We start from the raw sequence: 13,024 nt of genomic DNA, 5'->3' as shown, positions 1-13,024 counted from the left end.
TCTAGATAGTGTATGATTATCACAAAGGCAATATGCTTTGGATATGCTGGAAAAGTATAGTATGGCTAATACCTTAATTGATGATCACTAGGCCAAATCTAAACTACAGAAATGGCTTGGAGAGAGTTTATGCAACTTCCATGGAAGCCACGTTTGGATGTGTGTTGCACCTAATGGTTACATGGATGAAGATTAGGCTAGTGGTATTTCAAACAAGACATCTACTAGTGGACTTGTATTTTTCTTTAAAAGTACTACTATTACTCAGAGTAGCAAGTAACAATCTATAGTTGCACTATCTAATACAGAGGTAGCATACAAGGGTATTGCACTTGTAGTATGTGGGGTAGCTTATCTATACAAGCTACTTGGTGATTTGAGGTTGCAAGTGGATAAGAAGGTTATGGAGAAAAAAAATTAATGAAAAAAAATAACATCAAGCATTCAACTTGCCAAGAACTTAGTGTATCATACACAGACCAAACACAAAAACATCCATTGCATTTCATTTGAGAGTATTCTAGCAAGTAATATTGACTTGGTTTATGTTAGTACAAAGGATTTGGTTGTATATATTTTCACCAACGCCTTGGGAATTGTGAAGCTCCACCTCTTTAAGAATATACTTGGGAGTACATGAGCTCATGTTAAGTTCAAGGGAATGTTGAGATGTAAAGTGAGCTGGCCTCCACTATATGCCTTAGTGATATGGCAAGACTTTTACTCACTAGCACATTAGGTGACCGACATGGAGAGCACCCCAATGACTTTACAATTGGACTACAGCCACATAGTTCACACTTGGCCGTACACATTCGTTGTGCCATCTCATCTATCCTTAGTGGGTTCACACATAGTGACCACATGCACATATGTAGTACCTCATCGTTTGTTTTCACTACATACGTTGCATCTACATAGAGGTAACAGTCCAAAGAGTTGAGGTCAATCTAACACATCAACCACATGTAGGGGTACCAAGCACAAAGGCTCCACCAAAGAGAAGGGAGCTCTGCCAACACCACAAGCAACACTTGACAAAGCTAAGGGATCAATCCAAATGTTATTTCCATACTATCTCATTAAGTATGTATGATACACTCTACTCAGATCTTGACTAGGTGGAGCTAGTTATTAGTGTATAATTATTCAACAATACAATTTGAATTGTTCCATATATCCACCCCATGATCTTGTTGTTGTATTATTGTATGGGCACTATATTGTACATCACTTTAGCTTCTTTACCTAGTATATCATTAATCATAATTGTATATGTTTTGTCTTTCGACCTCAACAAATGTTCACACACACACACCCCCACCAAGCATGTACACATGCAATGGTCTTTTGATCCAAACTCTCCACGATAGACCTATACATATCATTCTATGGATCCATTTGTATTCCTTGCCAATCTTAAATTAATGTGGGATGGTACTCTAGTCTACCAAATAGCAATCCTTGTATGAGGTGGCATAAGCACCCACATGTGGTATGGATGCTTAACATGCCATCACCTATGAGTTGGAGGCTATGATCTCTAACATATTGCACCTAGGTGGATAGAGAACCAATCTATCAGCCTTGCATTTGTCTCAAAACTTTCTTCCCTCTTGAGAATTTGAAGCATGGGAAATCCTCATGGTATATGAAGGGTGATAATCTATATCCCACCAATAAATACTGCCGAAAGGCATTAAAAACGTGTTTATAAGAGAAGATGACCAGATTGCATGGATTAGAATACATTGACACATTAGCTGCCACATCAAATAGTGACCCAATGGAGAAAGACGTCGTTCATAATTTTATAATAATCACAAGTAGAGCCGCTTATCACAATTTTAAACAGCCCAAGGATACAAAGAATGCAGGGGACAATGATATATGTCGGAATAACATTGCTCCCTTTCAGCAAAGCCTATAGAGAAACTCTCCGCTTCTATTCAGCTCTGCATGCAAACCAGGGGATGAAGTAGGAGTTCTAAGATAGACACTGTGCTGTGTACTACTGATCACTTGTTTTCCCCTCTCCCTCTTATCATATCTCCAAAATTTCCCCTCATCAGTCTGTTGAACAGCCTCCCCTCTTCAGGTGCAGGAACGGGATGCTGAGGACTCTGTGGTTCAGGTGAGTCCAGGTGATCCTTCTTCACTAACAACCCAGTCTCCCCAAACAAACTGGTTACTCCTGTAAAGCTGAGATGAGTGCCCATGGCCTTTGTAATGGATTCTAGCCTGCCACCAGACCTTTCTTTCAAAATCAGCTCTAAGGCTTCCTTGTGGGCAGGATCGAGAGCATCAATGTCCTTCAACAGGTTCTGGATGACTGGCAAAAGATAGTCTCTCACATTTGTGACTGAGAGATCTGCAAAAAACAAGCATACAAACAACAAATGCTTAAGCCTCATAATTGAGTTAGAACTGATTAGGAGCATATTTGCCTCAGATTCCAAGCAATGCAACACTAGATGGACAAAACTAGAAACTTGCAGAGCAGACATAGAATGGGAGATCTGAAATTATTTTACCGGTGGCATCCAGTGCTCGGACAGCCTCGCAAAAAGCATCCACTTTCTCACGCCTTCGCATGAGTGTAACTCCTTGTGTTGTGATACCTGTGAGCAACAACAGTTTCTGCAGAAGATGTGTCGGTTTGTTAAGTTTATTTTATTCAATGTTGGTCATCCTACAATGATAAGGTAATAGATTAAGCCCCAAAATTACTAAAGAAGTCCACATGGCACCCTCAGGTGTTCTCTTTTGAAGGATATAATCTCTTAGTTTCGATGTAGTGAGGGGAACAGCAATAGCTAATGTTCGGACAACTGCAATCGTAGCTTCATGTGAGCCATCCTCCAAAAAGGTATCCATCTGTACTCGTATTTTATCAGCTATCTATTTCGATCAACAACAAAAGGTCAGGAGATCTTTGCAAATGACTGCTCAAGATTGTCATTGTACAAATAACCAACATACCACATCATCTTTGAAATGTTGGGCTACTGCACCAAAAGCATCAATACTCGAATATTTCACAAGCAAATTTGGATCTGATCCAAGAGTAACCAGTGCAGGCATTATATCCTGTGTTGCAATCTTTACATCTACATATGGAACCTGAGTGCAGCGACAGATACAGTCAGAAAACTCAACTCTGACTGCATGATTGAGAAAAAGATCATCTGTAAAGAATCTGACGAATTGCCCAATAGGACATCTTAAACAAGATACAGACAAGGGTTTTTAAGATACTAGCTGCACTAATCTTGACATCTGCATTAGCATTGACCACAAGCTCCCATAAAACCCCCACAATGACGCCATGATGTTCTTCCAAAGTACTGCACAGAAGGCTAAGTTTTAGCAGCAAAACCACTCCTTTTAACATTACAGGCAATTTCTAACAGCTCAACTGATTCCTTTGTTTCTTTAAAGCATATGTTCATGAAAATTGAGAGCTTTTCTTAGATGCATTTTGTGCATGACTAAATTGTAGATCCAGAGTGTCTGTATCTCTACTCAACCTTTGTTTCTTTGCTTTATGTGCTATGCAAGCTATGTTAAAACATAATTTTGGACCAAATTAAAACTTAACAACTTCTGGTCTAACCAACTTTGGGACTTAAGAGCAAGGATAAAAACTAGTTCTATGATTTGGATATGAGTCTAGATTCACCAACTAACACAAAATGGCACTCAAAACCCTTTTTCTTTTTCTACATGTGGCGCACACCCATGATGCCTGTTCTCTGGTGATGATTTGCCCTAGTGACAATCATCTCTGTTAAATTGAAGCCATTTTAAGCAGACAAACAGATTATCATTTTAACTGCAGCTAATGGTACACTTCCTGACAGACCTGGATGCATGATTGCTGCGAACAGGGAGATAAGACCACTAGTAAAAGTGAAGGAGAAGGCATGTACTAATACAAGAGGATGGTCAAGCACTGTACGAGAAGCTGTACAGATCTTGATTGTTCAAGGATGAGGCATGGGCAGCTACAATGTGGTTCTGGCTGACGATGGCACAACACTTGCAGTGATGATGTGGCAGTTCAACGGCTGCAATTTAGCAGTCCAACCTGCTGGAGATCAGTATATCCATAGACATGACAGTCTCTTCCCTATTTGAGACCATTTCCCCCTGCACATGCATATTCAACAAACATCTGGCTTTCATCTATTCAAAGTACTTCCTATCATTCTCTTCTCAGTCCTTTCCTTTCCATTTCATCATGCAGGCTGCTGCCTTCCATTTCCTCCCTGCACATCCATTTATGTATAGTAGTTTTGGGTCTGATCTGTCCCTTTCTTCATATTTGCGCATGCATTAATGTTCACCCATGCACCCTTCAATTGTCTGGTGAGGGTGGAAAAGGGATCCTACAATGGGTATCAAAGGCTGAGCTCTACTTTGGGGTTTAATGGAACTTCTGCTTTCAGTTGCCTCTTCCTGCACCATTCAAACAACTTTTAGGAGGCCTCTAACTGCGGATCAGAGTATGAAAAAGGTATTAAAGATTGCAATGACTTTGTGATTCTATCATGAAGCATGATCTTCATGCACTGTGCTTGAAGCCTATTCACATCAGTAACATCTTTGTTCTGAAGGATATCCGATTCTCTGCATCCATCTACTGTTCAGTCAGGTTCATAGCCAATAAAAGTCTGGACTGACCTGTAGATCTGATCTAAGGGCAGTGAATATAAACTTACAGCGCACACACTATTCAGTTCAGCAAAGAAAATAAATGACACAAGAAACTGAGAGTTAGATCGTGCTTGCACGGTAGACAACACCAAATTGCCCCTCAAGGTGAGCGCCCCTTACAATATTTCTTTAATATTGAAGACACGTCTTTATATGAACCACTTGTGACCTGCTCGTGTGATCAACCCAACTGTCAGAGACCAGCACTCTTTTTGCTAATAATTCCTGGCATGCCTAGCTCATTAACGGACCACATTCGCTATGTCTTCAGTTGCTCCTTGTTGGTCATACATGACATAGGAACAATTTTAGCATGGGCATCTAACTACTTAGCAGAGTTGAATGCCCATAATTAGCTATTCAACTTATGACCAAGAACTCGTGGATGGTGAACATGCTTTTAGGAAAACGCACACTATTTGATCAGTCAAGAACATTACATTTCAAAGCCTTGAGGTACTCTGGACAATCAGATTGAAAGTACTTGCAATGTATCATGTGGTGATATTTCCTCTCACATTCTGTTTTAAGTTCAAGTACTTTTAAGGGAAGGAGAATCGAATTGCAAACTCCTTCAGCAGGCTTCTTCATATACAAATTTTCATGTTAGTACCAAGAAATATCTTGATTCTGATTCAATCTAGCATTGGAAAAAGGAGGGCCCAAAGTCAGATTGTATTTTCCACGATCCATGGCTCTCTACTTGGAACAGCTTTGCAAGAAGAATGGGCAGCAATTTTGTCAAAGTCTGATACAAAGGGCTAATAATGCTCCGTCAACTTGTAAAAGTAACTTGAGCAACCTACTATGCATAGTTAACTCGTTTGGTTTAAAACAAAGCAAGATATACACTACTTGCTTTTGGTTCAAAATAAAGCAAGATATACACTACTATGTATGGAATTGCATGGTCACAACATACCAAGAAGTTGAGTTTGATGAGGCAAATTTTGTCTATTCCAAATACACAAAGAAGTAGATCCCTAAAGACTTAGTGACAAAATCCACAATAATATAATCACAATAAGGATGGCTTAAGTAAACAGATACAGTTCTTCCATGCAAGTGAATGTGGATATAGTAGAGCTGGCTCGATGCTTCATCCAAGACATCTAAATTTGCACATGTTGCCACAGTGGCTGTAGTCAGCACCACTCCAAAATAGTTCATTCTGGAAGGACTAGAATTGAGCTTGTGGACAAAGATGGCCCACTTTCAATCTTGGTTCCAAGACAGGCAGTCCTACCTCTTGAGCCACCTAGAAATTGCAAGTAATAAATCATGTTTTTTGGCATTTCTTGGCCCTTAAAAAAAGTCCCAAAAAGAATTATTTATTAAAAACTTTGGCAGGACAATTGACTCATAAAATTCTATAAAAGGGAATCATTGGTAACTGCCTCTTTCATCCCTTGTCATCCTACTTCATGCCAGCCATACTACCTCTCCATCATCTTATCACCATCATCATCAGAAGGTGACAGCCATTGCTGCAATTGTCATCCCCTAGAGTGTCATCACCATGATCTAGAGGATTTCTGGTGCAGTTGCCAATAATGCCATCTGCTACAGCTGATGTCATCATTGCTGCCCTTGGCGTCAGTATCTGGCTGCTGATGTCATCAGTCTCAGCTGTGCTTCTTCATCAGCCAGTTTTTCTCACTTTTGTGGCTGAGTTGGTCTGCTACGACCTGGGTGCTGCATTTCCATCTCCTGCTACTATGTTTCAAACCAAGTGACCGCTTCATCATCGGGCATCAAGCATCAGGAGTTTCCTGCACTTAGGATCTGTTCTGGAGAATGACACTCTGGCACACTCCCTCAGCCTGCTCCCACAAGAGACAGTGGCTGTTGGACAACTCTCCACTCCTTGAGCATCAGTTGGTTCATTGAGCTTCCTGCATTCACTCATCCTCATCTTCATTTGCATTTGTGTCTGAGTTCATCCACATTAGTCATGTTCATGGACTATGTTTTCTTTGCAAACCGTAGTGTATCCTCACACTACCACTAAGATAACAATGTACACAAGTTTCAAATTTCCCCAGTTTGAGATGCAGTCTGGCTGGAGAAACATCATCATACCAAGGAGACTATCATTGCTTCAAAGGTACCCACTAGTCCCTTAAAACACAAAACTCAGAAAGAGCGAATAGAGTTCAAAGGAAAAATTTGATCCTCTTACTCATAGGTTATAACACTAAATATTATGTATAAAGCTCCAACATTGAATGCACCTTGCACTCTTGTCCATATACAATCCTAACATTCTTGCACTAGTACCCATGGAGTATGCATGTTGTCCAGTCCTGTAACCAACCTTTTGAATATAAATTGCTACCAATACATATTGGCTCAATGATTCAATTTAATTTTATGTTCATCTACTTTGAAAGGCGATTTGTATTATGTGTGTGTTTCAAAATATGATTAAATGTTCATTTTTCTATTTAAGGGTGGCCAATGGCCAAAACGCCCTATAATTATACTTGGGTCATCATTGATGAGATACCCAAGAGATATTAAAAGTTTACTCAGGCAGTCAAATTGACCAGAAAGCTCAAAATGACTAAGAATTTTATACTCAATCAGATTGACTAGAAACACAATAATGAGTGGTTTTAAAAAGTGAAACCACATGCTCATGATCAAAGAAACAAACCATGGTTTGTTTCAATAAATTCCTATAAATGGAAAGGAGCCAATTTTCCTCTCAAAGTGGTATCCACACACACACACACACTCTCTCTCTCTCTCATTTTCATGGTAAACATTGATCAAGTTGGTTAGTCCAAAGAATTGTTATTCTCACATTCTTCCCCGCATTTACAGTGGTATCAGAGCAAGGACTTCCTCTTTGTAAGAACTTTTCTTAGATAACGAGATATTTAGGTCCAACTTTATCACCATGTCAAGAGACGAAGAGGTGAATTTTGGTGAACAATCGAAAGGTTTCCGACAATCAGTATCTATATGCTTCTCAAAATATAAGAAGATACAAAGATACAAGGACTTAGAAGCCGATCCAAGAATTCAAGCTTTGATGGAGAGAAGAACTAAAGCATGGGCTGAAGCAAAGGTCTTTAGAGATTTTCTTACCGAGAAGGCTCTTAAGACAAATGGTATTACGGCTGCAACAACCTACATTTGCATAAAAGGTATCAATGTTATTGATGTAACTAAGTCTATGAGAGATAACACATCACCTATCATTCCAAGATCCACCCAAGCAGCGACTTCAAAGTCTCATCATACATAAGCATCTTCCTCTTGTTCCAAGAATCCCTCCATGGAGAAGGGCAAGGAGAAAGTCAAAGAACCAGCCATTTCCATGGTAGCTAAATCTCCAAAGATGCTTTTAGAGAAGGAAAACGATGCTAAAAGAGACTTCAAGCCGAAAGAGAGGAGCGTCAAGTTTGATGTTTTCTATGGTGAGAGAGGTTCTCAGAAAGCTGTGTCTTTTACTAGACAATTTGATGCTGCCTTTGGTGGTGAGGATTATAAAAAAAAATCAAAGATTAGGATGGTTAAAATGCATCTAAAGGTTGTTGCTTTGAATTGGTGGCTGAAAGTTATTCAAAAGGATAAGGAACCCCAAGTCTTGGAAAGAGTTTAAAAGGAGATATTCAACAAGAAGTTTCTATCTTTATCCTTTGAAATCGATGTGCAATAAGAATGGGATGAGTTAAAGTAAAGCCATGGAGACAATGTTGAAACATATATCGATAGGTTTGCAACTATTTCTCTTCAATTTACATCTCTTAATGGAGTTCCATCCAATATGGAGATAAGGAAGTTTATCCATGTATTATATCCAACAGTACAGCAAGCTCTCAAGGTGACAAAGCCTGATACTTTGAAAGTAGCCTAAGATGCAGCCCTAGAAGTTAAAGGACTGCATATGCCATGGATGCTTAGTAAAGCCTCAAAAGAAGAACCACAGAGGAAGAAGACTAAGATATTTGACCAAAAGAAGTCAAACAAACAAGAACCAAAGCATAAGGATAGAGGTATACCGCCTTTGCTATCCAAAAAGAAGCTAGCATATCAACAATTAGCAAAATATACAAGAGAAAGATGATATTTCTTTCTAGTGAAAAAGGGCACATAGCTAGTCAATGTCCTAATAAGGCAAAGAAGAAAAACTGGCCCCAAAGACACCTCAAGTGAATGTTGTGTCAGAAGTGGTGCAGCAATGGAAGCATAAACAACATGCTGAAATAAACCACTGAAACACAAGACAAGAAAAATAAACACAAATACAGATGAGCACTCAGATGTATGCTCGGGAAACGGAATCCATATCGAACATAAGACAGCCGCATACAACAGTGAGTCACTGGCTGTGTGGGCACCCTAGCACCAACTCCTCTCTCCTCAGAAGAATCCACAAATGATGGCTGAAGTACAGAAGAGGAGGAGCTCCAACAATATATATGTATAAAATGGGGGGAGCATTAAATGCAGTCGGCCAACATTAAATGCTCCCTAGCCCTAAAAAGGGCACCAAAAATGCCGGTAAAAATACTATAAAAAGGCCACAACCTTTGCAGCACAGACTCACACCTGAGTTGACTATTCTGCTAGCACCCTCTCTCAGATCAAGGGTGATCTGATACAATACAATAGTACAATGATGGGGTATCATAAACTATACAACATAGAACCATGGATATCGAAGCAGTGAGTGGCCAGCCCACCACCAAGATGCCTCGAAGAATATCTGACATTGATGTCGAGCATAACAACACCACCTGAAAATAGAGAAGAATCATAGCAGCTCTCTATGTTATGTCCCCTATATCACACAGGACATACAAGACCAGTCTGTCAAACATGTCTCTGAACATGTGACCATGGAATCCTTGCCTTCGGCCAAAACCGCCAAAGTGTCTCCTCATGTGGGCTCCAGACGAAAGCCTCCCGCTCTCTATTAAGTAACCAGCCCATCATAAACCTGGATGTCAATCCTAGCTCCAGGGTTTGTACTTGCCAGACTTCGGTCGATACATCAGGAATATCCCTCTCTGGATCCTGTGCATTGGTATAGACATATAAATGAGGCACGGTTGCCCCATCTCACCACCCTCTCACACTCCCTCTCTGGCAATGGAGAGTTGTGAGGGATGTCCACATCACCACCACTAGAAAGCAGCTGAGGAAGGGGCTACTAAGCCCTTCCCACGATCCAAAGAAGAGGGTCCCTTCCGCGCCTTGGACTTCGCCTTGGCTGGAGGATCGGAATCGGAATCTGAGGCAGATGATGACTCGTCAGAGGAGTTCGCATCCCGCTTCGTCTTTTGCTCCTTTTTCTTCCTGGAAGCCGCTAACTCTTTGCAGTCCTTCCTTAAATGGCCTTTCTTGCCACAGTGATAAAACTGGGCCTTCGACTTTTTCATCTTTGAACCCTTCTCTGAAGCTGCAAGAGCCTCACCTGAACCTCCATAATTTGACAGAAGCCTTCCCTGTAGTCGCAAAGTAGCCTCATGCTCAAGTAGCATAGAGAACATGTGAAGAAAACTGACAGGAGTAGTAGATGTCTGCGTCCGTAAAGCATTCGCCACTCCATCAAATTCCTGAGGAAGCTTGTAGAGTACCATACCAATAAGATGTGCCTCTGATAAGGCAGACTGCATAGTGCGAAGCTGGTCCCGGAGTTGGGTAATACGAAGTAGGAAGGATTGAATCGTATCTTTGGATTCAAACTTCACTTGCTGGAGCTGGCCATAGGGAGTAACGGCCCTCATGGTGGAAGGAGCCTCGCACATCAAATGTAACTTCGACCATACGTCTGAAGCTATCGTACAGGAGACAACCGCCGGTAGGACTTCTTTGGAAATACGCCGAAGTAATGCCGAATAAGCACGGACATCATCCGAATCCCATGTAAGCACAGCCTCCTCATGGTTGTCGTCATCAAAATCAGATGGAACAAGAGAAGGTTGTTGAGGACGTGCCACAACTCCGTTAATCACGTACCATAACCGCTTCTGAATAAACCAAGTCTTCATCACCACACTCCACGTGTAATAATCAGGTCCATGGAGCTTGTCATTAGTGCATGTGCATGGAGGAGCCATCTGGAGAGGATTTAGAAAAAAAATAGAGAAAATAAGGGATTGGGAGAGGGAACACAGCCAAACCACGAGCACAGACTGCAAAAAACAAGAGTTCACATGCAAGATAATCCAAAAACTGATCAAAGAAGCCAAAATCTGCTGCACAAAGTCAAAAAATCAGTTCAAAGCTGCCAGAAACAGCAAAAACGGCCTGTTCTGCTAGTTGCCCAGCCCAAAATAGTGCTGAAAACAACAAAACGCAGGCTGCACACTGCATAAACAGGTGTAGGGAACTGTCGCCAGCAGCCTGATGATGAAAACACAAGCAGCAAGAGGTGTTGGACAACAGGCGATGGCAAATCTGCAGAAAACGCAGGTCAAACAGGTTGCCTGTATGGAGCAGCAGCCGCTTGATCAGCAGAGGGAAAACAGCCCTGAAATCAGCAATAAAACACAGCAGAAACACAAAACCTGAAAACTGATACCATGTCAGAAGTGGTGCAGCAATGGAAGCATAAATAACATGCTAAAATAAACTGCTGAAACACAAGACAAGAAAAATAAACACAAATACAGATGAGAACTCAGATGTATACCCGGGAAACAGAATCCGTATCGAACATGAGACAGCAGCATACAACAGTGAGTCACTGGCTGCGTGGACACCTTGTCACCGGCTCCTCTCTCCTCAGAAGAATCCACAAATGATGGCTGAAGTACAAAAGAGGAGGAGGAGCCCCAACAATATATATGTATAAAATGGGGAAAGCATTAAATGCAGTCGGCCAGCATTAAATGCTCCCTAGCCCTAAAAAGGGCATCAAAAAATGCCAATAAAAATACTATAAAAAGGCCACAACCTCTGCAGCACACACTCGCACCTGAGCTGACTATTCTGCTAACATGTTGTACCTAAGAAATCCTTGCAACAGGATGAAACTCTATCAAAGAAAAGGAAGCCTTTTATAGCTTAGTGTAAGATCGCTAATCAACCTATTCTCATTCATTTTGATACATGGGCTACATATCATTATATCATTATTAAAGCTCTAAAGTTCTATATTAGTAAAAGACCCATTGTGATTATACCTAATTTGTCAAAACCATTCTTTGTGAAATGTGATGCTTCAAGAGACTGCATTAGTATACTCTTAAACTAGGAAGCGCATGCACTTACTTGTGCAAGCAAAAGGTCGCAAAATGCAGAAAAGAATGCTACTACATATGAAAAGGAGTTAATGGCCATCATTCGAGCTTTGAAAGATTGGAAACACTATCTTTTAGGTGGAGAATTTTCCATCAAGAATGACCATGACAGTTTGAGACATTTTTTCAACCAACCAAAGATTTCTGAAAAGCATATTCGATGGGCCAATTATTTAGCTCAATTTAACTTTCAAATACTGTGTATTCTTGGCAAGCAAAACAAGGTAGTTGATGCCTTGTCAAGAAGACCTCAGATTCATGCAGTATCCATAATTTATCATACAACTTTCACTAGTATGAGAGACATATATGCTTCCGATGAAGATTTTAAAATCATTTGGAAAAGTTTACAACTTGATAAAAGGGTAAACTCTTATGTTATCAAAGATGGATTTCTTTTAATGGAGAATAAGTTATGTGATACTAAAGATTTCAAGCCTAAAGTATGAAAAAATATCATACAGCTCCTTACATGGCTCATCGTGGTATTTTTGCCACAACCAAGAAACTTGAAATGTATTTCTTTTGACTAAGTCTTCGATAAGATATTAAACAATTTATCGAAGAATGACTTGTATGCCAAAAGATTAAGTTTGATCGCCAAAAGTCTGCAGGGCTTTGATAAGTATTATCAATTCCGAGCCAACCTTGGGAAAGCATTGCTATGGATTTTATTTTTGTATTTTCAAAATTAGTAAATAGCAATGATGGTATATGGACTATTATTGAATGGTTTAGCAAGCAAGCTCATTTCATTCCAATCAAGAATACTATCAAGTTTCAATATATGGCTAGAATATTTATTCAACAAATCTTTAAGTATCATGGATTACTACAATTCATTATGGGTGATAAAGTTCCACGAACTACTAGTCTCTTTTGGCAAGCTCTTTTTGAAAATTTAGATACAATGCTTACTTTTCTTCATCTAATCATCCTCAAACAGATCGTCAAAATGAGATAGCCAATCTCATAATATTGGATATGCTAAAGTACTATTGCCATGAAACCAACTAGCAATGGAAAAAATATTTATCTTTGGT

The 13,024-nt window shown here is 40.1% G+C and overlaps 1 protein-coding gene across 3 annotated transcripts in view; it reads right to left on the bottom strand.

The window, feature by feature from the left end:
• Positions 1-1,650: 1,650 nt before the first annotated feature.
• Positions 1,651-13,024, bottom strand: part of LOC148009646 (HEAT repeat-containing protein) — a 74,072-nt gene continuing 62,698 nt past the window's right edge. Inside the window, exons 16-20 of one of the 3 annotated variants that reach the window (XM_087673254.1) lie at positions 3,263-3,347; positions 2,983-3,123; positions 2,778-2,901; positions 2,535-2,651; positions 1,651-2,371 (exon numbers count right to left, since the gene is read on the bottom strand). In XM_087673254.1, the coding sequence (XP_087529380.1) occupies positions 2,019-2,371; positions 2,535-2,651; positions 2,778-2,901; positions 2,983-3,123; positions 3,263-3,347 (820 nt within the window). In that variant the 3' untranslated portion in view covers positions 1,651-2,018. Of the gene's footprint in view, positions 2,372-2,534; positions 2,652-2,777; positions 2,902-2,982; positions 3,124-3,241; positions 3,348-13,024 lie in introns of all 3 variants that reach the window. The other 2 variants (XM_087673253.1, XM_087673252.1) reach the window with 2 other exon arrangements.

This window comes from Lygodium microphyllum, chromosome 30, assembly GCF_053477565.2.
Source record: "Lygodium microphyllum isolate KBCC chromosome 30, Lygodium_microphyllum_v1.1.10, whole genome shotgun sequence".
Taxonomy (NCBI): Eukaryota; Viridiplantae; Streptophyta; class Polypodiopsida; order Schizaeales; family Lygodiaceae; genus Lygodium; species Lygodium microphyllum.
The sequence above is the reverse complement of the archived record's forward strand: the minus strand, read 5'-3'. Positions and strand labels throughout refer to the sequence as shown.